Source organism: Macaca mulatta, chromosome 10 (assembly GCF_049350105.2).
Source record: "Macaca mulatta isolate MMU2019108-1 chromosome 10, T2T-MMU8v2.0, whole genome shotgun sequence".
Classification (NCBI taxonomy): Eukaryota; Metazoa; Chordata; class Mammalia; order Primates; family Cercopithecidae; genus Macaca; species Macaca mulatta.
Genome location: NC_133415.1, coordinates 27,883,896 through 27,905,328, shown reverse-complemented (window position 1 = coordinate 27,905,328; position 21,433 = coordinate 27,883,896). Strand labels below are relative to the sequence as shown.

The 21,433-nt window shown below is 50.1% G+C and overlaps 1 protein-coding gene across 4 annotated transcripts in view; it reads left to right on the top strand.

The window, feature by feature from the left end:
- The window catches only part of LOC107000598 (uncharacterized), a 53,949-nt gene that overhangs the window by 8,310 nt on the left and 24,206 nt on the right, over window positions 1–21,433 (top strand). Inside the window, exons 2-6 of one of the 4 annotated variants that reach the window (XM_077950382.1) lie at window positions 12,600–12,721; window positions 14,713–14,860; window positions 14,963–15,070; window positions 18,184–18,306; window positions 19,085–19,251. In XM_077950382.1, the coding sequence (XP_077806508.1) occupies window positions 18,218–18,306; window positions 19,085–19,251 (256 nt within the window). In that variant the 5' untranslated portion in view covers window positions 12,600–12,721; window positions 14,713–14,860; window positions 14,963–15,070; window positions 18,184–18,217. Of the gene's footprint in view, window positions 1–4,640; window positions 4,752–11,447; window positions 11,908–12,599; window positions 12,722–14,712; window positions 14,861–14,962; window positions 15,071–18,183; window positions 18,307–19,084; window positions 19,252–21,433 lie in introns of those variants that run through there. The other 3 variants (XM_077950381.1, XM_015149830.3, XM_028828608.2) reach the window with 3 other exon arrangements.

Genomic DNA, 21,433 nt, shown 5'->3' with positions numbered 1-21,433 from the left:
ACAGGAGGAGGAGGAAGAAATTGAGGAGCAGGAAAAAGAAATGGAGGAGGATAAAAAGAAACAGAGGAGGAGGAAAAAGAAATGGAGGAGGAGGAGGAGGAAAAACGGAGGAAGAAAAAGAAACAGAGGAGGAGGAGGAAAAAATGGAGGAGAAGGAGTTGGAGGAGAAGGAGTTGGAGGAGAAGGAGTTGGAGAAGGAGGAGTTGGAGGAGGAGGTGGAGCAGGAGGAGGTGTTGGAGGAGGAGAAGGAGGTGTTGGAGGAGGAGGAGGTGTTGGAGGAGGAGGAGGTGGAGGTGTTGGAGGAGAAGGAGTGGAGGTGGAGGTGGAGGAAGAGGAGAAGGAGGTGGAGGTGGAGGTGGAGGAGGAGAAAGAGGTGGAGGAGTAGGGGAAGAAGGAGGTGGAGGAGGTGGAGGTGGTGGAGGAGGAGGAGGTGGAGGTGGAGGAGGAAGTGGAGGAGGTGGAGGTGGAGGAGGAGGTGGAGATGGAGGAGGAGGTGGAGGGGGAGGTGGAGGAGGAGGTGGAGGAGGAAGAGGAGGAGGTGGAGGTGGTGGAGGTGGAGGAGGAGGAGGTGGAGGTGGAGGAGGAAGTGGAGGAGGTGGAGGTGGAGGAGGAGGTGGAGGTGGAGGAGGTGGAGGAGGAGGTGGAGGAGGAGGTGGAGGAGGAAGAGGAGGAGGTGGAGGTGGTGGAGGAGGAGGAGGTGGAGGAGGAGGTGGAGGTGAGGTAGAGGAGGTGTTTGAGGAGAAAGAGGAGGTGTTGGAGGAGGAGGAGGAGGTGTTGGAGGAGGAGGAGGTGGAGATGGAGGAGGATGTGGAGGAGGAGAAAGAAACAGCTAGGCTGGTGCAAGGTCTCATGCCTGTGAGGAGGAGGAGTAGGAAAAAAAAGATACGGGGGAGGGGGAGGAGGAAAAAGAAATAGAGGAGAAGGAGGAGGAGGAGGAAGAAAAAGAAAGTAAGGAGGAAAAAGAAACAACCAGGCCCAGCAAGGTGGCTGATGCCCGTGAGGAGGAGAAGGAGGAAAAGGAAATGGAGGAGGAGGAAGAAACAGCCAGGCCAGGTGAGGTGGCTCATGCCTGTGAGGAAGAGGAGGGGGAAAAAGAAACAGGAGGAAGAGGAGGAGGAGGACAAAGAAACTGCTGGCTCACACCTGTAGTCCCAGCTACTGGGGAGGCTGAGGTAGAAGAATCGTTTCAACCCAGGAGGCAGAGGTTGCAGTGGGCTGAGATCGTGGCACTGCATTCTAGCCTGGAGACAGAGGGAGACTCCATCTCATCTCAGAAAAAAAAAAAAAAAAAAATTAACCGCCAGGTGCGGTGGCTCAGGCCTGTAATTCCAGCAATTTGGGAGGCAATGAGAATTACTGAAATGCAATAAGAATTACCAAGAATGAACCAAGACAGGAAGTGAGCATGTGCCGTTGGAAAAATGGCACAAATACACTAGCTCAACACAGGGTTGCCACAATCCTGTAATATGTCAAAAAAAAAAAAAAATTGGACCAGGCAAGGGGCCGGGAGGAATGACTCACATCTGTAACTTCAGCACTTTGGGAGGCCGAGGCAGGCGGATCACCTGAGGTCAGGAGTTCCACACCAGCCTGGCCAACGTGGTAAAACCCCGTCTCTACCAAAAATACAAAAATTGGCTGGGGGTGGTGGCAGGTGCCTGTAATCCCAGCTACTAGGTAGGCTGAGGCAGGAGAATCACTTGAACCCGGCGGGTGGAGGTTACAGGGAGCCAAGATTGTGCCATGGCACTCCAGCCTGGGTCACAAGAGCAAAACTTCGTCTCAAAAGAAAAAAGAAAAGAAAAGAAAAGAAAAAACGGGCCAGACGGGCTGGGTGCAGTGGCTCATTCCTGTAATTCCAGCACCTTTGGGAGGCCGAGGTGGGCGGATCACGAGGTCAGAAGTTTGAGACCAGCCTGGTCGACATGGTGAAACTGCGTCTCTACTAAAAATAGAAAAATTATCCTGGCATGTTGGCAAGAGCTTGTAATCCCAACTACTAGGGAGGTTGAGGCTGGAGAATCACTTGAACCTGGGAGGTGGAGGTTGTAGTGAGTGAAGATTGTGCCATTGCACTCCAGCCTGGGCGATAGCCAGACTCCATCTCAAAAAAAAAACAACAACAAAACAAACAAAAACCCCAAAACCAAAATTGATATTTCCCATGTACATTCGACCTTGACTGTTGCTCATTCAACCCAGCCCAGCTCAGTGCCCCACCCCTGGCCCTGAAGAGACCATTCTGGCCCAGATATGTCCTGGTTCGGAGTAGCACCTTCTGCTACCACACTGGGCCTCCCCTCTCAGTGCCCAAGGGGAGGCACCTCACTCTGATTTCCCCATGGGATCCTATTATGCCTGCCAGTAAGGATAGGCACTTGGTCCTAGAGCAGAGTGATCTGCAGTCGGACCAGCCCAGCACTCCAGGTGACCTCAGCCTGCCCCAGGCTTTCCTCTAGGTTGGTACTAATTGGTTTGGCTGCAGTCCCATGTATTAAGCAGTTGTTTTTATTACTAACAACCCAGGCAGGGTGGCCCGGGAGCCCGCTTGGGGAGGTGGTGCCAGGCTCCCAGCTGAGGGGCAGGCTGGGTCCAATTCTGACTGGCTGGCCCTAGTGATCAGATCCAGGGCCCCACCTGGTGCTGTGCGGGAGATCTAGGCTTGGTGGGGCAGCTGGGGCGTGATGAGCAGGACCAGTTCAAAAGATGGGGTGGGGGCGGAGGCTCTCTCTGCAGGGCAAAGTCCTTTGGCAGCTGGGGCTGTTGGGCATGGAGGGGTCAGCTCACAGCTCGGGCCCAGAGCATGGTAGAGGTCTCTGGGGTGCACATAGGAACCAGGAGTGGAGCTAAAGCATGTCCTATCCCCTGCGAGCCCTCCCTTGGTAACCGCTGGCATTTCCCAATTCCTTCCTGAGCACCAGGAATATGTATTATGCATATTATGTATGCAATTTGCAAATATTTTATCTGACTGAATGCTCAAAACAAGGGTATCACAGGTACTGTATTATTTTTAAGGAGTCTTGCTGTGTCCCCGGGGCTAGAGTGCAGTGGCGCCATCTCTGTTCACTGCAACGTCCTCCTCCAGGGTTCAAGTGAATCTCCTGCTTCAGACTTTCAAGTAGCTGGGACTACAGCTGCCTGCCACTGCGCCTGGCTAATTTTTGTATTTTCAGTAAATACGGGGTTTCCCCATGTTGGCCGGACTGGTCTCAAACTCCTGACCTCAAGGGATCCACCCACCTGGGCTTCCCAACCCTGGGTTTTTATAATAGGCCCCAGGCTAGGTGGTTAACAGAGGTCTGGGGCATTGCAGGGGGACAGAGGAAGACATATGTCCCCATTGGCCATTGTAGAGTCGCATCCACAAAAAGGACATCAGTGAAGTGATGTGCCCACCTCCACCCCACCCTCCTCCCAGTCCTGGGCACTAGGGCTGCTTCTCAGGTACTCTGTACCCCTCCCCGATCTGTCCCGTTCCCTGGCCTCTGCCTGCTTTTAAAACATAGATGTGGCCGGCCCCTTGGCTCATGCGTATAATCCCAGCACTTTCAGAAGCTGTAGGATTGCTTGAGCCCAGGAGTTCAAGACCAGCCTGGGCAACATAGATCCTGTCTCAACATATTTTCTACAATTTTTTTTTTTTTTTTTTCTGAGACAGAGTCTTCCTCTGTCACCCAGGCTGGGGTGCAGTGGCACTGTCTTGGCTCACTGCAACCTCTGCCTCTCGGGTTCAAGTGGTTCTCCTGTCAAGCCTCCTGAGTAGCTGGGACTACAGGCGAGCGCCACCATGCCCAGCTAATTTTTGTGTTTTTAGTAGAGACAGGATTTCACCATGTTGGCCAGCATGGTCTTGATCTCCCCACCTCGTGATCCATCTGTCTCGGCCTCCCACTGCGCCCAGCCCTACAAAATGTTTCAGAAATGTCTAGGTGTGGTGGCACATGCTTGTAGTCCCAACTACTGGGGAGGCTGAGACAGGAGGATTGGTTGAGCCCAGGAGTTTGAGGCGGCAGTGAACTATGATGGTATCTCTGCACTCTAGCCTGGGTAACAGAGTGAGACCCTGTCTCTAAAAAAGAATTTAAAAAAAGTTTTTTAAATGACAAAATGGGCTGGGCTCGGTGGCTCATGCCTGTAATCCCACCACTTTGGGAGGCTGAGGTGTGTGGATCATCTGAGGACAGGAGTTCGAGACCAGTCTGGCCAACATGGTGAAACCCCATCTCTACTAAAAATACAAAGCTCAGCCAGGTGTGGTGGCACATGCCTGTAATTCCAGCTACTTGGGAGGCTGAGACAGGAGAATCAGGCTTGAACCTAGGACACGGAGGTTGCAGTGAGCCAAGATCGTGCCACTGCACTCCAGCCTGGGTGACAGAGTGAGACTCTGTCTCAAAAATAAGAACAAAATGTGGATGCTACGTGCCATCTCTCTGCCCTTGGCTCCTGGGAGTAAGGGGTCACCCAGTGACCTCCTAGAAGGCCAGGGACAATGGGGGGTGTCAGGGTGCTCTTCAGAGCCAAGGGAGCAGTAGGAATTGGGATCTTAGTCTGACTCCAAGCTGTGAGGGAGAGAGTTGCAGGGCACTTAGGGTTGGTGGAGACCGTCAGTGCCTCTTTGCCTGCCCCTGCAGTAGAAGTTCAGGACACCAGAGCCAAGACCAGAGGCCCTGGTGGAACAGCGGTGAAGAGCATGGGTTCTGACTTCAGACTGCTGGGCTGCAGCCCTGGCTCTCCCACCCCAGGTAAGGACAGGCTGCATGCCTCCCTGTGCCTCAGTTTCCCCTTCTGCATAGTGGAGTTGTATTGATGCCTACCCCAGAGGGTTGTGTCATCAATTAGGATGGCACCTGGCACCTTGGTCAGTGGCAGGAAAGGTTCTAGAAGCTCGGCTCTGGTCCCAGGGGTGCCTGAGGCCCTGCCACCATCTCCTTGGGGTGGTGCCATGTGGTGGGAAAGACCCCAACTTCAAGCCCAGACTCAGTCACTCATGCCTGTAATACAAACACTCTCAGAGGCCGAGGCGGGAGGATCACCTGAGGTCAGGAATTCAAGACCAGCCTGGCCCACATGGTCAAACCCCTCTCTACTAATGATCCAAAAATTACCCGGGTGTGGTGGTGCGTGTCTGTAATCCCAGCTACTTGGGATGCTGAGGCAGGAGAATCTCATGAACCCAGGAGGCGGAGGTTGCAGTGAGCCGAGGTCACGCCACTGTACTCCAGCCTGGCTCTGTCTTGGTGTTCAGCCACGTGGCCGTGCTCACTCCCAGGGTGACTCTGGGAAGGTCTGAGCCTCCTTGTCTTCCCAGTTAGAATGATCTGATGCCCCTGCAGCCATCAGACTTGGTGAGTTTCCCGAGGACTCTGCAAGAGGCGCTGTTCTGGAGGGTGGAGGCGAGACTAATTGTTCCTGCTCTCCTGGCCAGAGTGACCCAGCAGGGCTTCTCACCAAGGCCGAGATGGACGGTTTTACATTGAACTAATTATATACACAAGTGCTGTTTAACTGTGTGCCTTGATGGCCACCTCACTCCTTTAATGACCCTGTGGCCCACATGGCTCATGGGTAAAGGTGTGCTGGGCCCGAGATGCCCCCTCCCAGGGTGCACTTCCAGGACTCAGCTCCTGGACAGGGACAGTCAGTCATCAGGGATAGGATGGGACCGGGGCAGGGGCTCTCGGCTGCTGATGCCTGCTCACCTGACCCCTGGCATTGCTGCTACCTGCTCTAGGTGGCTGAGGAGTGGGCCCAGGGCACCTTCAAACTCAACCCCAATGATGAGGATATCTACACAGCCAATGAGCGCCACCTGAAGATATAACCTCCTGGCCTCCCCCTCCACCTTGCCCGGGGCCACTTTGAGCATTAGCACCGTCATTCTGTGATCATTGGTGAAACCTCAGGGAAGCCACACACACGAGACAGAGCCGGAATGGCCAGGTGTCTCTAGCCCCTCTGCCCCTCCTCAGGCCTAGGTCCTCCCGCACCTGCCCCCAAGTAAAATGAGTGTGAGAGGAGGCTGCTGCGTGTTTCCTGCCCCAGCCTGGCTCCCTCGTTGCTGGGCTTTCTGGGCCTGGCCTGTGGGGACGGTCAGGGACTGGAGAGGCAGAGCAGGGTCACCTGTAATCCCAGCACTTTGGAAGCGCAAGGTGTGAGGATGCTTGAGGCCAGGAGTTCGAGACAAGCTTGGTCAACAGGAGACTCTGTCTCTACCCAATAATAAATAGCTAGCACAGCGTGGTGGCCCATGCACATCATCTCAGTTGCTTGTAAGGCTGAGGCGAGAAGATCACTTGTGCCTAGGAATGGAGGCTGCAGTGAGCTATGATCACACCACTGTATTCCAGCCTGGACAACAGAGTGAGACCCTGTCTCTAAGAAACTAAAAAAATTTAAATAACTGGAATTGGAGAAAACTGGGCAAGGGCAGTGAGAGTCATAGATGGGAAGGGAAGAGGGGGCTCCCATCACAGCCTCTGCCCTGTCCAGGCCCCATCACCTTCAAACAGGGTATCACAGTGACCTCCTAGGCCAGGAACGGAGTGGTGGCTCATACCTGTAATCCTAGCACTTTGGGAGGCCTGGACAGCATAGCAAGACCCCAGCTACTGCATTAAAAAAACAAAAACAAAAAAAACTAGCCAAGCTGGGCAGATGGCTCACACCTGTAATCCAGCACTTTGGGAGGCTGAGGTGGGTGGATGACCTGAGGCCAGCAGTTTTGAGACCAGCCTGGTGAAACCCCATCTCAAACTCCGTCCCCCCGGCCAAAAAAAAAAAAAAAAAGCAGTGTGTGGTGGCACACACCTGTAATCCCAGCTACTTGGGAGGCTGAGGCAGGAGAATTGTTTGAACCCAGGAGGCAGAGGTTACAGTGAGCCAAAATTGCCCCACTGCACTCCAGCCTGGGCGACAGAGGGAGACTCCCTCTCAAAACAAAACAAAACACAACAAAAAAACACACACAAAAAAACAAACAAATTAGCTGGGCATGGTGGCAGGTGCCTGTAATCCCAGCAACTTGGGAGGCTGAGGCAGGAGAATCGCTTGAACTCAGTGGTCGGAGGTTGCAGTGAGCCGAGATGGAGTCACTGCACTCCAGCAATCCTGAGGAGACTTAAGAACTAAACATAGTATGGTCCCCTGGATGAGATCCTGGGACAGGAAAAGGACATTAGGGGAAATAGTAAAGAAATCTGAATCAAGTTGAACCTTAGTTAATAACAGTGTATCAGTATTGGTTTATTGGGGCTGGGCATGGTGGCTCACATCCTAGCACTTTGGGAGGCTAAGGTGGGGAGATCCTGAGGTCAGGAGTTCGAGACTAGCCTGGGCAACATAGCGAGACCACATCTTTCTAAATTTTTTTTTTTTTTTTTTTTTTTTTTAGTTAGCATGGTGGTATACACTTATAGTCCCAGCTGCTAGGAAGGCTGAGGAGGGAGAATTGCTTGAGCCCTGGAGTTTGAGGCTGCAGTGAACTGTGACTATGCCACTGTGCTCCCACCTGGTCAATAGGGCAAGACCCCATCTCTCCAAAATTTTTTTCATTAAAAAAAATTTGTTTTTTTGAGATGGAGTTTTGCTCTTGATGCCCAGGCTGGAGTGCAATGGTGATATCTTGGCTCACCACAACCTCTGTCTCCTGGTTTCAAGCGATTCTCCTGCATCGGCCTCCTGAGTAGCTGGGATTACAGGCATGAGCCACCACATCTGGCTAATTTTGTATTTTTAATAGAGATGGGGTTTCTCCATGTTGGTCAGGCTGGTGTTGAACTCCCAACCTCAGGTGATCGGCCTGCCTTGGCCTCCCAAAGTGCTGGGATCATAGGCGTGAGCCACCATGCCTGGCCTTAAATGTTTTTTTAACTGAAACATGGTTTCACTATATTGCCCAGGCTAGTCTTGAACTCCAAGACTCAAGTAATCCTCCCACTTTGGCGTTCCGAAGTGCTGGGATCATAGGCGTGAGGTACCATGCCCAGCCAGGTTTTTACCTGTAGCAATTTACCATACTAATTTAAGATGTTCATAAGAAGGAAGCCAGATACAAGGGTATGTGTGAACTCTCTGCTGTCTTGGCAATTTGTCTGTAATTCTAAAACTTTCAAAATTAAAAGTGTACTCAACTTCTCAATGTGCTGCTAAAGAAAAAAGTAATTAAAAAATTAGAAGTGTTTTATTTTAAAAATCTTTCTTATTTATTTTTTTGAGACAGGGTCTCGCTCTGTCACCCAGGCTGGAGTGCAGTGGCACGATCTTGGCTCACTGCAACCTCTGCCTCCCAGGTTCAAGCAATTCTTCCACCTCAGCCTACCGAGCAGCTGGGATTACAGGCATGCGCCACCACGCCCGGCTGACTTTTTAATTTTTAGTAGGGTTGGAGTTTCACCATGTTGGTCAGACTGGTCTTGAACTGGCTTCAAGTGGTCCACCCGCCTTGGCCTCCAATGTGCTGGGAATACAGGCATGAGCCACCCTGCCCGGACTTTTTTTTTTTTTTTTGAGATGGAATCTTGCTCTGTCACCCAGGCTGGAGTGCAGTGGCGAGATCTCAGCTTACTGCAAGCTCCACCTCCCAGGTTCACACCATTCTTCTGCCTCAGCCTCCTGAGTAGCTGGGACTACAGGCATCCTCCACCATACCTGGCTAATTTTTTGTATGTTTAGTAGAGGCAGAGTTTCACCGTGTTAGCCAGGATGATCTCGATTTCCTGACCTCGTGATCCACCCGCCTTGGCCTCCCAACGTGCTGGGATTACAGGCGTGAACCACCGTGCCCGGCCTATTTTTTAAATCTTTTTTAGAACCAAGGTCTTGTTATGCTGCTCAGGCTAGATTCTAACTCCTGAGCTCAAGCAATTCTCCTGCCTCAACCTCCTGAGCAACTGAGACTACAGCACGTGCCACCACACCCAGCCAAAAAGTTTATATATTTTTTTAAAAAAGAGAGGGCTTAGGAATTCCTGGAGCACAGACGTCAAATAGCAGCCGAGTCCACAATTGTGCTCCCTTCCCTCTGGATCTTTCTTCCTGAGTGCCTGTGAAAAGCAAGCTTTGGCCCTGCCTGTGTGGCTCCAGCCCGCCGGTGATTGTCGTTTCCTGACGGCCAGTTCTGCGGGCTCTGGGCTTGCTTAGCCAACCTCACAAATGCAGAAGCCAAGCTTTTACCAGTACATCTATCTGTGTAGATGTATGTCTCTATATAGCTTGTTTGTTTGTTCGTTTGTTTGAGACGGAGTCTAGCTTTGTTATCCAGGCTGGAGTACAGTGGCACAATCTTGGCTCACTGCAACCTCTGCCTCCCGGGTTCCAGCGATTCTCCTGCCTCAGCCTCCCGAGTTGCTGGAACTACAGACATGCACCACCACGCCTGGCTAATTTTTGTATTTTTAGTAGAGACAGAGTTTCATCATGTTGGCCAGGCTGGTCTCAAACTCCTGACCTCAGGTGTGAGCCACTGTGCCTGGCCAGAAGCCAACCTTTTATTAATAAATCTATCTATGCAGATGTGTGTCTCTATATGTTAATCTATATCTGAATCTGTGTATCCTACTGGTTCTGCTTCTCTGGTTTGAAACCTAACACAACTAGTTTTGTTTTTTTTTTTTTTTTTGAGTTGGAGTCTTGCTCTGTCACCCAGGCTGGAGTGCCGTGGTGTGATCTCTGCCCATTGCAACCTCCACCTCCTGGGCACAACTAGTATTTTATAATCTGTTAGGAATTCATATGTTTTTCAAAAGATCAAACTACATATTTAAATACATTTCAAATACAAATTTTTAAAATCATATTATGAAGCATTCAGTAAGATTCTACATTATTAGGCCAGGGACAGTGGTTTATGCCTATAATCCCAGCACTTTGGGAAACCAAGGCGGGCAGATTGCTTGAGCTCAGGAGTTTGAGACCAGCCTGGGCAACATAGCAAGACCCTGTCTCTACAAAAAATAGAAAAATTAGCTGGGCATGGTGGTGTGTGCCTGTAGTCCCAGCTGCTCAGGAGGCTGAGGTGGGAGGATCACTCGAACTCAGGAATTTGAGGCTGCAGGGAAGCGTGATTGAGCCATTGCACCCCAGCCTGGGTGACAGAGTGAGACCCTGTCCCACCCCCCCCCCAAAAAAAGTGCATTATATAATTCTATTGTAAACTATTAGCAAATAAAATGAAAGAAAATTATTATTTAAAAATGGGCCAGGTGCAGCACTTTGGGAGGGCACAGCAGGTGGATCACTTAAGACCAGGTATTTGACACCAGCCTGGCCAACATCGTGAAACCCCATTTCTACTAAAAATGCAAAAGTTCGCGGTGTGATGACACGTGCTTGTAATCCCAGCTACTCAGAAGGCTGAGGCAGGACGATCTCTTGAACCTGGGGGTGGGAGGTTGCAGTGAGCTAAGATGGCGCCACTGCACTCCAGCTGGGGCAAAGGGGCGAGACTGTCTCAAATAAATAAATAAATAAATAGCTAAACAATGGGTTCGAATGGACATAAAGATGGAAATAACAGACACTGGGAACTCCACAGGTGGGGAGGGCAGGAGGGAAAATGTTGAAAAACTACCTGTTGGGTACTATGGTCAGTGTTTGGGTGATGGGTTCACTAGAAGCCCACACCTTAGCATTTTGCAGTGTACTCATGGAACACACCTGCACATGTACCTCATGAACCTAAAGTTTAATAAAATAAAAATAATAAACTTAGTGCAATAAACAATTATAGACGTTTACTCATAAGACACTGAAGATAAAATAGCACTGATGGTCTCAAAAAAAAAAAAAAAAATCTCATTCTGTCACCCAAGCTGGAGTGCAGTGGTGAGATCTCAGCTCACTGCAACCTGTGTCTCTTTGAAAAGCAATTCTCGTGCCTCAGCCTCCCCAGTAACTGGGATTACAGGCGCACACTCTCCGCCTCCTGGGTTCAAGAGATTCTCTTGCCTCAGTCTCCTGAGTAGTTGCGATTACAGGCACCCGCCACCATGCCTGGCTAATTTTTGTATGGTTAGTGGAGACAGGGTTTCATCATGTTGGCCAGGCTGGTCTTGAACTCCTGACCTCGGGTGATCCACCAGCCTCGGCCTCCCAAAGTGCTGAAATTGCAAGCATGAATCACTGTGCCAGGCCAAATATTTTTGTTTGGAAGGAGGGAGCACAGCCTGCCCTGGGTACACATGGGGAAACTGAGACTGCAGAGGAAAGAGCTGGACCAGGACGCCTGGGAAAGGTGACTTGGGAAGGCCCCTAGGAAGGTACAGGGCTGTCTGCTCTCCAGAGGGCTCCAGTGGAAAAGAGGGGAATGAGGTGGGAAGGAGAGGCCTTGGGTGGACCAGACGGCCACACCATGAACCCTCCCAGAGACCAGACAGAGAGAGACGCTCCACAACACCCCACTCTCCCTCTGCCGTCTCTCACCCCCTCCTCTGTCCACACAGGTCGGCCCAAGGACAACCCCTCGGTCACTCTGTTCCTGTTGTCCTCTGAGGAGCTCCAAGCCAACAAGGCCACACTGGTGTGTCTCATTAGTGACTTCTATCCAGGAATCTTGACGGTGACCTGGAAGGCAGATGGTACTTCCATCACCCAGGGCATGGAGATGACCACGCCCTCCAAACAGAGAACAACAAGTACGCGGCCAGCAGCTACCTGAGCCTGACACCTGAGCAGTGGAGGTCCCACAGAAGCTACGGCTACCAGGTCACCCATGAAGGGAACACCGTGGTTAAGACAGTGTCCCCTGCAGAATGTTCATAGGTTCCCAACTCTCACCCCACCCACAGGGTCCTGGAGCTGCACGATCCCAGGGGAGGGGTCTCTCTTTGGATCCGAAGCCATCTAGCCCTTCTCCCTGTACCCAGTAAACCCTCAATAAATATCCTCTTGGTCAACCAGAAATCCTGCTCCCTCTCTTCATTTCTTATCTCTCATATGATTTGATGCTTCTCCTGGGCTCTCAGTGTGGCGTTGGGGGAATCCTGGCACCAGTGGGAAAGTAACCTGGAGGAGAGGATCACAGTCTCCCAGGTGTGTCCCCTGGGGAAATAGGCCAGGATAGGAGGAGTCGGCTCACTGAACACCGGTCCATCCATTCTCTCCCTCCTCCCCTTCCTTCTTGCAGCTCACCCCCCACTCACTGCCTGCTTTCTGGAGGGAGCTATTTGTGGCTGAACCTCCAAATACACCCTCTGTCCCTGTCCTGGTCTGGATCCTCTACCCACCCACGGCCTGTCTTTCCTCAGCCTGGAAATCCTACTCTGGGCCTGGAGTCCCTCTGCTTCTGGCCCTGGCTCCTGGAATGCCCTCCTTCCTCTCTGCCCAACTCCCCACCCCCAAGGGCTGGACTGTCCAGGACACTCCCACACCATCAAATTCATGAGCTCTTAAATTTTGGGCCCGCCTCGATTTTTCACCTGACAGCAGGTTCAGAGGTGTGAGAAAAATAGGAGGAAGCCAGGAAGGAAACACACATGAAAGGCCTGCAAGAGGCTCAGGACACTTGCAAAAGATAGGCTCTGAGCTCCCCAGGAACCAGTGCAAGAGGGGTGATAGCTCCATCATTTCTTTCTTTCCTTTTTTTTTTCTTTCAGATGGAGTCTCGCTCTGTCACCCAGGCTGGAGTGCAATGGCATGATCTCAACTCGCTGTAACCTCTGCTTCCCGGGGTCAACCGATTCTCCTGCCTCAGCCTCCTGAGTAGCTGGGATTACAGGTAGTGCCACAATGCCCGGCCAATTTTTGTATTTTTATTAGAGACAGGGTTTCACCATGTTGTTCAGGCTGGTGTGCTCCATCATTTCTAAGAGACTAAACAAGTCTTTGCTTGAGGGAAGTTGGTGTTTTCAATGCTGAGGCCAGGCATCTCATCATAATTAAAAGTGGGGATGTGTTTTTTTGTTTTGTTTTGTTTTTTTGAGACGGAGTCTTGCTCTGTCGCCCAGGCTGGAGTGCAGTGGCCGGATCTCAGCTCACTGCAAGCTCCGCCTCCGGGCTTTACGCCATTCTCCTGCCTCAGCCTCCCAAGTAGCTGGGACTACAGGCGCCCGCCACCTCACCCGGCTAGTTTTTTGTATTTTTTAGTAGAGACAGGGTTTCACCGTGTTAGCCAGGATGGTCTCGATCTCCTGAGCTCATGATCCGCCCGTCTCGGCCTCCCAAAGTGCTGGGATTACAGGCTTGAGCCACCACGCCTGGCCAGTGGGGATGTGTTTTACTCAAGGCCTCACTATTGATGGGATTTGGGCTCCGACATGTGCACAGGTGACTGCCTGGCAGCTCTAGGACATGGAGATTTTCTCAGATGTTTGGCACAGAAAGTCACTGGCCATCTTTGGAGGAAGCATCATTTTTGGGAAACACTTCTCCATTGGATCCTGAGCCTCAGGTGGAAAACCACGTCCTGTGTTGGGAATTTCTCTGGGAGGCTCCCTGGGTCTGGGGCTCCAGCTGCTCTCTGAGAAGAAGGTGTGAGGGGAGAGAACATGGCCCAGCCACACTCAGCCCCTCCTGCATGGTTCCTGCTGAGCGGGGTGTTAGAGGGGTGGGGGCACCAGCAGTGGTCAGGCCTGTGTTTCTGCGGGTGGGGCCAGGGAGGGACCCTCGGGGCATCCTAGGGAGTCTCTCCCATGGCTCCTGTTTGACTTTGCTGTGGCTGCTGCTGTCACAAATGACCCCTAATTTAGAGGCTTAAAAAATCGCACTTTGATTCCCTGGTCTGGAGTCAGACGTCCAAAATGAATCCTAGAGTGCTAAAATTAGGGTGTCAGCCCAGCCAGGCTCCTTTTGAGGGCTCTGGGGAGAATCGATTTCCAGGATTTTTCCAGCTTTTAGAGGACACCCTGGGCTCCTGTCCCCGTCCTCCTACTTTAAAGTCAGAGCTCAGCATCTTCAAATCTCTCTCCCACTCTTCTTTCTCTCTCCCCACCCCCCACCGTCTTCTCTCACCCTCGCTCCTTCTCTTCTTTTCTTTTTCTCCAGCCCTACACCTGCTCTCACTCTGACCCTCCTGCCTTTCTTTCCCTTATAAGGACCCCACCTTGGACCCACCCAGATAACCCAGGATCATCTTCCACCTCAAGCTCCTTCACATCCTCACATCTGTAAAGTCCCTGTGGCCACACAACACAGCACATGGACAGGTCCCGGGACTGGGACACAGCCATCCCTGGGCCCTAATTCAGCCACCCACAGCTCCTTTCCCTCCTTCCTCTCTCCTCCGGGTATAAGAAGGGAATGCAGAGAGGTTGGTTAATGAATACACACAGTTAGATGCAAGGGATGTGTTCTAATGTTGGATAGCAGAGTAGGTTAGTAGTTGCTAACCATAGTTAGCAATAACGTATTGTATATTTTAAATGGTTAGCAATAACGTATTGTATATTTTAAAATAGCTACTAGAGAGAACTTGAAATACACTCAACACATATAAATGATAAATACTCAAGGCCATACCCCAAATATCCTGACTTGATGATGACATGTTGGATGCACGGAACCAAACAGCACATGCACCTCATAGAAATGTCCAATATTATGTATCGGTATAATATTTTCTATGAATAAGAAAGGCAAAAAAAGAAGTTAAGCATAAATTAGGCATTTGACTTAGCAATTCCAGCCCTAGGAATTTATCTAGAAGAAATGAAAGCATGTGTTCCAAAACGAGGTGTACATAAATGTTCTCAGCAGCCTCATTCACTACAGGCAACAACTGGAAACAACCCAAGTATCCGTCAGCTAGAGAATGGATAGACCCATGTGGTCTGTGCATACAGCGGAGTGCTGCTCAGTTATACAAAGAAAAGAAACTATGGATACAGGCCACAGGAGGGATGAACTTCAAAACATTACAGTAAGTGAAAGAAGTAAAACTCCATGAGGGAAGTTGGTGGGTATGGACATATTTTTGAACTGGCTGAATTTTACTGTGTTCATTGGGGTATTATGTATTGAGTCCCTGTTGACCAGGTGCTGTGGTAGGTACGGCCATTAGAGAAATGAGAAGCAGACGCCATCTCCATTGTGATGAGACTCACCCCATCAGCCGTTTCTGAACACTCAGGTACCTCAACTCTCACTGCTCACATTTGCAAGCTTTACTTAATGCCACTTAAATCTCCCTATTCCCCAAGTCTTCTTTCTTTTTTTCTTTTTTTTGAGACGGAGTCTTGCTCTGTCGCCCAGGCTGGAGTGCAGTGGCCGGATCTCAGCTCACTGCAAGCTCCGCCTCCCAGCTTTATGCCATTCTCCTGCCTCAGCCTCCTGAGTAGCTGGGACTACAGGGGCACGCCACCACGCCCAGCTATTTTTTTGTATTTTTTTAGTAGAGATGGGGTTTCACCGTGTTAGCCAGGATGGTCTCGATCTCCTGACCTCGTGATCCACCCGTCTCGGCCTCCCAAAGTGCTGGGATTACAGGCTTGAGCCACTGCGCCCGGCCTCTTTTTTTTCTTTTTTTTTTGTTTTAGACAGTCTTGCTCTGTCACCCAGGCTCCAGTACAGTGGCACCATCTCGGCTCATTGCAACATCCGTGTCCTGGGTTCAAGCAATTCTCCTGCCTCAGCCTCCCAAATAGCTTGGATTACAAGTGCCCACCACCAAGCCTGGCTTATTTTTGTATTTTTAGTAGAGACAGGGTTTTGCCATGTTGGCCAGGCTGGTCTCGAACTCCTCCGGACCTCAAGTGATCTGCCCGCTTAGTCCTCCCAAAGCATTGGGATTACAGGCAAGAGCCACCACGCCCGGCCCCCAAGTCTCCTTTCTTTCCAACTCCCCTTATAAGGCACAGCTTTTTAAAGCAATCCCTGCCATATCCATGCCTTCAATTGTTTTTTATGTGCTCTGATGACAGACAATAAAATTTAAATGTTGTTTTTATATAACAGCTTTATTTACATGACACCTCATTCACGATGATCGTAAATTCAAAGTTACTCTAAGAAAGTAGTAACTAATAGGTTGTCATAAGAAAATGATGACTAAAATTTAGTATGTAAATTTTAGGAAATTTCATAAATGGTGTGTATTTTTTAAAACATGAGTTGTGATGTCACAGAATGGACTTAGCCTATAGAAGTTTCTATCCAACTTTCTACCAGAGAACTCCATTTCAATGTAATACTTAAGAGTCCAAAACTATCTTTTTTTTTTTTTTTTTTTTTTTTTTGAGATGGAATCTTGTGCTTTCGGCCAGGCTAAAGTGCAGTGGCACGATCTCGCTCACTGCAAACTCCACCCCCCAGGTTTAAGTGATTTTCCTGCATCAGTCTCCCGAGTAGTTGAGATTACAGGTGCCCGTCATTGCCCCCAGCTAATTTTTTATAATTTTAGTACAGATGGGGGTTCACCATGTTGGCCAGGCTGGTCTCAAACTCCTGACCTCATAATCCACCCAGCTCGGCCTCCCAAAGTGCTGGGATTACAGGCATAAGTCATTGTGCCCAGCTGAAAACTATCTTATTCCCCATATCGCTTCCTCTTCCTGCATTCTCTGTGTAGGAGAAAGTCGCTGTTATTTACCCAGTCCTTCCAACTAGAGCCTTAGCAGCCTGTTTTTCCTTTTACTTCCCCTGTTCTTCCACATCTAATCAGCTAACACTTCCTGTTCTGTCTCCCAAATGATCACAAAACTTTTCCATCCACTTCAGTCACTTCCACTGCCTTTAGCCTTATCTGTTCTCCCAGACGAACATAATGTCTCTCTTTTTTCTTTGAGACAGAATCTCTCTCTGTTGCCCAGGCTGGAGTTCAATGGTGTGATCTTGGCTCACTGCAACCTCCACCTCCTGGGTTCAAGTGATTCTCCTGCCTTAGCCTCTCGAGTAGATGGGACTACAGGCACCCGCCACCACGCCAGGCTAATTTTTGTATTTTTAGTAGAGATGGGGTTTCACCATGTTGGCCAGGCTGGTCTCGAACTCCTGACCTCAAATGATCCAGCCACCTTGGCCTCCCAACATAATGTCTCTTAATTGGTCCCATTGCTTCCATCAGTCCTTCTCTATTGTGCAGAGACTTCACTGCAAACACGTCTGATAGAGACTCCTCACTTCTGTGTGGTTCAGTGACTCTCATGTTTCCGGAACAAAATTTAAACTCTATTTAAACTGTAGTGCTGGACAGTGAATGAGCCTTTGTATTCCAGGTTCATCCACTGTCCAGCAGTGTAGCCTCAGACAACTGAATTCTAAGCCTTTGTTTGCTCATCTGCCTGAACTCACTGAGCGGTTGTGGGACCTTGGGGAAGTTACTTGACTTTTCCAAAATGTGTACAATGGGACTGTTTCTGAGGGTTAAATGAGTATGCCACAGTTGGAACACTGTCAGGTACATAATACTTGCCAGATGTTGACTGTTCATCTTTATCCTATGAGGCCAATGGTACCCCACTGTGGGGTTCTCAATTTTGCATAAGAAAATAAAACTTTATGATTTGTTAGTGAAAGAAATATCTGAGGCCAGAGGTGGTGGCTCATGCCTATAATCCCAGCACTTCGGGAGGCCAAGGCAGGCCCGTCATTTGAGGTCAGGAGATCAAGACTAACCTGATCAACATGATGAAACCCTCATCTCTACTGAAAATACAAAAATCAGCCAGATGTGATGGCATGCACCTGTAGTCCCAGCTACTCGGGAGGCTGGTGCTGGAGAATCGTTTGAACCTGGGAGGTGGAGGTTGCAATGAGCTGAGATCATGCCACTGCACTCTAGCCTGGTGGACAGTGCAACACTCCATCTCAAAAAATAAATAAGTAAATAAAAGAAATATCTGAGTACCCCTGTCATGGAAAGAAGAAACAGAGGGAGAAAAGGGAGTTGGTAGGTCCTAGCATTACAGAGCTGGGAAGGATGTGTTCAGTCCCTATTTTATAGACCAGGAGGGGAAAGTGTGATGTGTCCCAGGCTTTCATTCAGGATACACAGCCATGACTCTCTACTGAGAGTGGGACCAGGGCCCTGGGGGTAGCTATGATCAAGTTGCAGACAAGAACTAACACTTGTAGGATGGAAGAGAAGCATTTAATTAGAAAAGCAGTCAAAAATTTGTGTATAACTGCATTTGGTACAAATGAAAGCTGTCAAACTCAGAAAAACAGAAATGCTGGTGGAACTGACTTTAGTAACTGAGGTTTTCTTTCTTTTGTTTTTTTGTTTTGTTTTGTTTTGTTTTTCAGACAGTTTCACCTTTGTCACCCAGGCTGGAGTGCAATGGTGCGATCTTGGCTCACTGTACAACCTCCACCTCCTGGATTCAAGCAATTCTCCTGCCTCAGCCTCCTGAGTAGCTGGGATTACAGGTGCCCACCACCAAACTGAGCTAATATTTTGTATTTTTAGTAGAGATGGGGCTTCACCATGTTGGCCAGGCTGGTCTCGAATTCCTGACCTCAGGTGATCCACCCCCCTCAGCCTCCCAAAGTACTAGGATTATAGGCGTGAGCCACCACTCCTGGCTGTACCAGGGTTTTCTATTGAGTTTATTGCTAAGGATGACTTCCAATAGCAACCCCCCTGCACTTTTCTCAGGACTGGAAAGCTCAGGCAGCCCAGGGTGAATAAAAGCCTGAGTAGTGCAGTCAGCACAGAGGGGCAGGGTGGCCACAAGATGGGCAGCAGCAGGGATGAGCATTGTGAGGCCTTGGGTGGGGCTGTGGGGCTGGACATTGTGAGTCACTAGCCTGGCCTGGCTGTTTCCTGGTAACCAGGTGACATAGGAAGCTTTGTGGGTTATAGACATCAGCCAGGGCCAGCAGCCCTCAGTCGGAAGCGGGTAGTAGTAGTAGTAGGAGGAGCTCCGACTGTGCTGTGTTCCAGCAGTTTTTGTGCCTCTCGGCACTTGTGTTCATTTATTTTTCAGAGAAGATAGTAGGTCCCCGACCTCGTAGACCAGGCAGTTTGGGAGGTCGTGACTGAGGCCCCAGATCTGCCTGGAGTCAGGCTGCTTCTACAAGGGCTGTGCCAGCCTCAGTACTGTGGCTCCTCGGGCAGCACCGTTTCAGTTTCATCAAAGGCTCCGGCAGGAGTGGAGTGTGGGTGCCCGATGGGGTGTATACTGACCTGTTGCATTGACTCCAGCTGTGGCTGGTGCAGGGGGGAGAAGGAAACCTGTTATGAATCTGATACTTATGAGGCTGTGGCTGCTGCAACATCAGAATCCACTACTGTAGAGCCTGGCAAGCTGGATGTGGGAGCCACCGAGGGCCACGACCTGCAGCACATCAGCAACCAAAAGATGCTCACAGGTAAAAAAGCCATGGGTGCCATTTACTCTCTGGCACACTGTGGCCACCCTCACCCCCTTCCCATACCGTTATCCCCAGAGACATCCCAGCTTCCAGCTCCCTCCTGCCCATAGCCAGTTCTCCCAGACCTGGGACATGGGGGCAAAGGCTGACTCTGCCTCTTGTCTTTGTCGTTGAGGCTTTTTGATCTAGAAAAGGGAGAGCCCTTTTCTCAATGAAAATTCAAATACCCCAATCCCCATCCCATTCTCTAGCCGACCTATCCAGCCAGTTTGGTACCTAAATGAAGGAACCAGGTGAGGGTCAGATTGTTTCTTTTCTTCCATCCCTTAAGGTAGCTTATTTTTATTTTATTTATTTATTTAATTAATTTATTTAGATGGAGTCTCGCTCTGTTGCCCAAGCAGTAGTGCAGTGGTGCGATCTCAGCTCACTGCAACCTCTGCCTCCTGGGATCAAGCGATTCTCCTGCCTCAGCCTCCACAGTAGGGACGACAGGCGCCCGCCACCACGCCCGGCTAATTGTTTATATTTTTAGTAGAGACGGGGTTTCACCATGTTAGCCAGGGCAGTCTCTATCTCCTAGCCTCGTGATCCACCTGCCTCAGCCTCCCAAAGTGCTGGGATTACAGGCACGAGCCACCGCACCCAGCCCCTAATTTAATTTTTTTTTTTTTTTTAAGTTCTGAGATACATGTGCAGGATGTACAGTTTTGTTACATGGGTAAAAGTGTGCCATGGTGGTTTGCTGCACCTGTCAGTCCATCACCTAGGTATGAAGCCCTGCGTGCGTTAGCTGTTTATCCAGATGCTCTCCCTTCCCCTGGCTCCTGACAGGCCCCAGTGTGTGTTGTTCTCCTCTCTAACACTATTCGTAGTCTAAGACCACTCCCTTGCTGATGACAAATCTAAGTGATGGGTCGCGGGGGACTCTCTTGCCTGTTTTTGTCTGGAGAGCCTGCCTGGCTTCTGGCTCCTGATAAGAGTGAGGACCTGGAGTGCAGTGTGAGGAACAGATGGCTCAGTGAAGAACTGTGATCATCCACTGGAGACCCTGGAAACAGCCGTATCATTTAGATGGTGTGGGTTTGTGTGCAGGAGGGTTGGGAGGTAGCTAGGGGTGAATCCATGCGTAGTGAGTGTGAGTGTGTTTGTAAATGTGTGTTTTCCCCAAAAAATGTGGCCCCCATGCCCAGCACAGTACAAGTGTCACTTTTCTTGAATTCCTGGCCTATGTGGTCCTCTCACCTCAGCCTCCAGAGTCATGTCTTCTAATAAAAAGGAAGAAAAACTTCAGCACCACCATACACTTTACATAAATGACCTCTTTCCTCCCTCACCACAGCTGTACCTGAAGGTCAGTTTAATATCCCTACTCCTTAGCTGGAGAGAGTGCAGAAAGGAGTGAACCCAGATTCTGACCTCCTGAATGGAGGAGGCAAAAGTGAACCCAGAAATGGGTCCCAGTGTTGATGGTCTGTATTACTCAACTGTGTCATCACTCAGGCTTGGTGACAGGACCCCACACCAGGGAGCTCCAGCACCTATGTGTGCCCCTGGAACTGTGTGACCTATAAGCTGCCAAACTTTGCCCATCATCAAATGGGGCCCCAGTGGTCACAAAACCCAGGGTAGCAAAAGGTACACGGAACAACAGACGTTTGCATGGACATTACTGTGAAATACACATAGAAAGCCCACAGGCTTCTGGTCAGTTCACAGATTCTGAGAAGTGTAAGGGTTCACATAGAACAGTGCAGGTCAACATCTGTCAGTGCTGGGCTCATTCCTCAGCACTTGGTCAAAGCAGGGAAGGATCAGGAAGATACTGCATTGTATTTAATAACAGGACTACCTCAAGCCTTAGAAATGCTCCAATCCATGGCCGGGTGCGGTGGCTCATGCCTGTAATCCCAGCACTTTGGGAGGTCGAGATGGGTGGATTACCTGAGGTTAGGAGTTCGAGACCAGCCTGAGCAACCTGGTGAAACCTTGTCTCTACTTAAAATACAAAAATTAGCTGGGTGTGGTGGCAGGTTCCTGTAATCCCAGCTACTTGGGAGGCTGAGAGGAGAATCTCTTGAACCCAAGAGGCGGAAGTTGCAGTGAGCCGAGATCGAGCCATTGCACTCCTGCCTGAATGACTGAGTGAGACTCCATCTCAAAAAGAAGAATAAAAGAG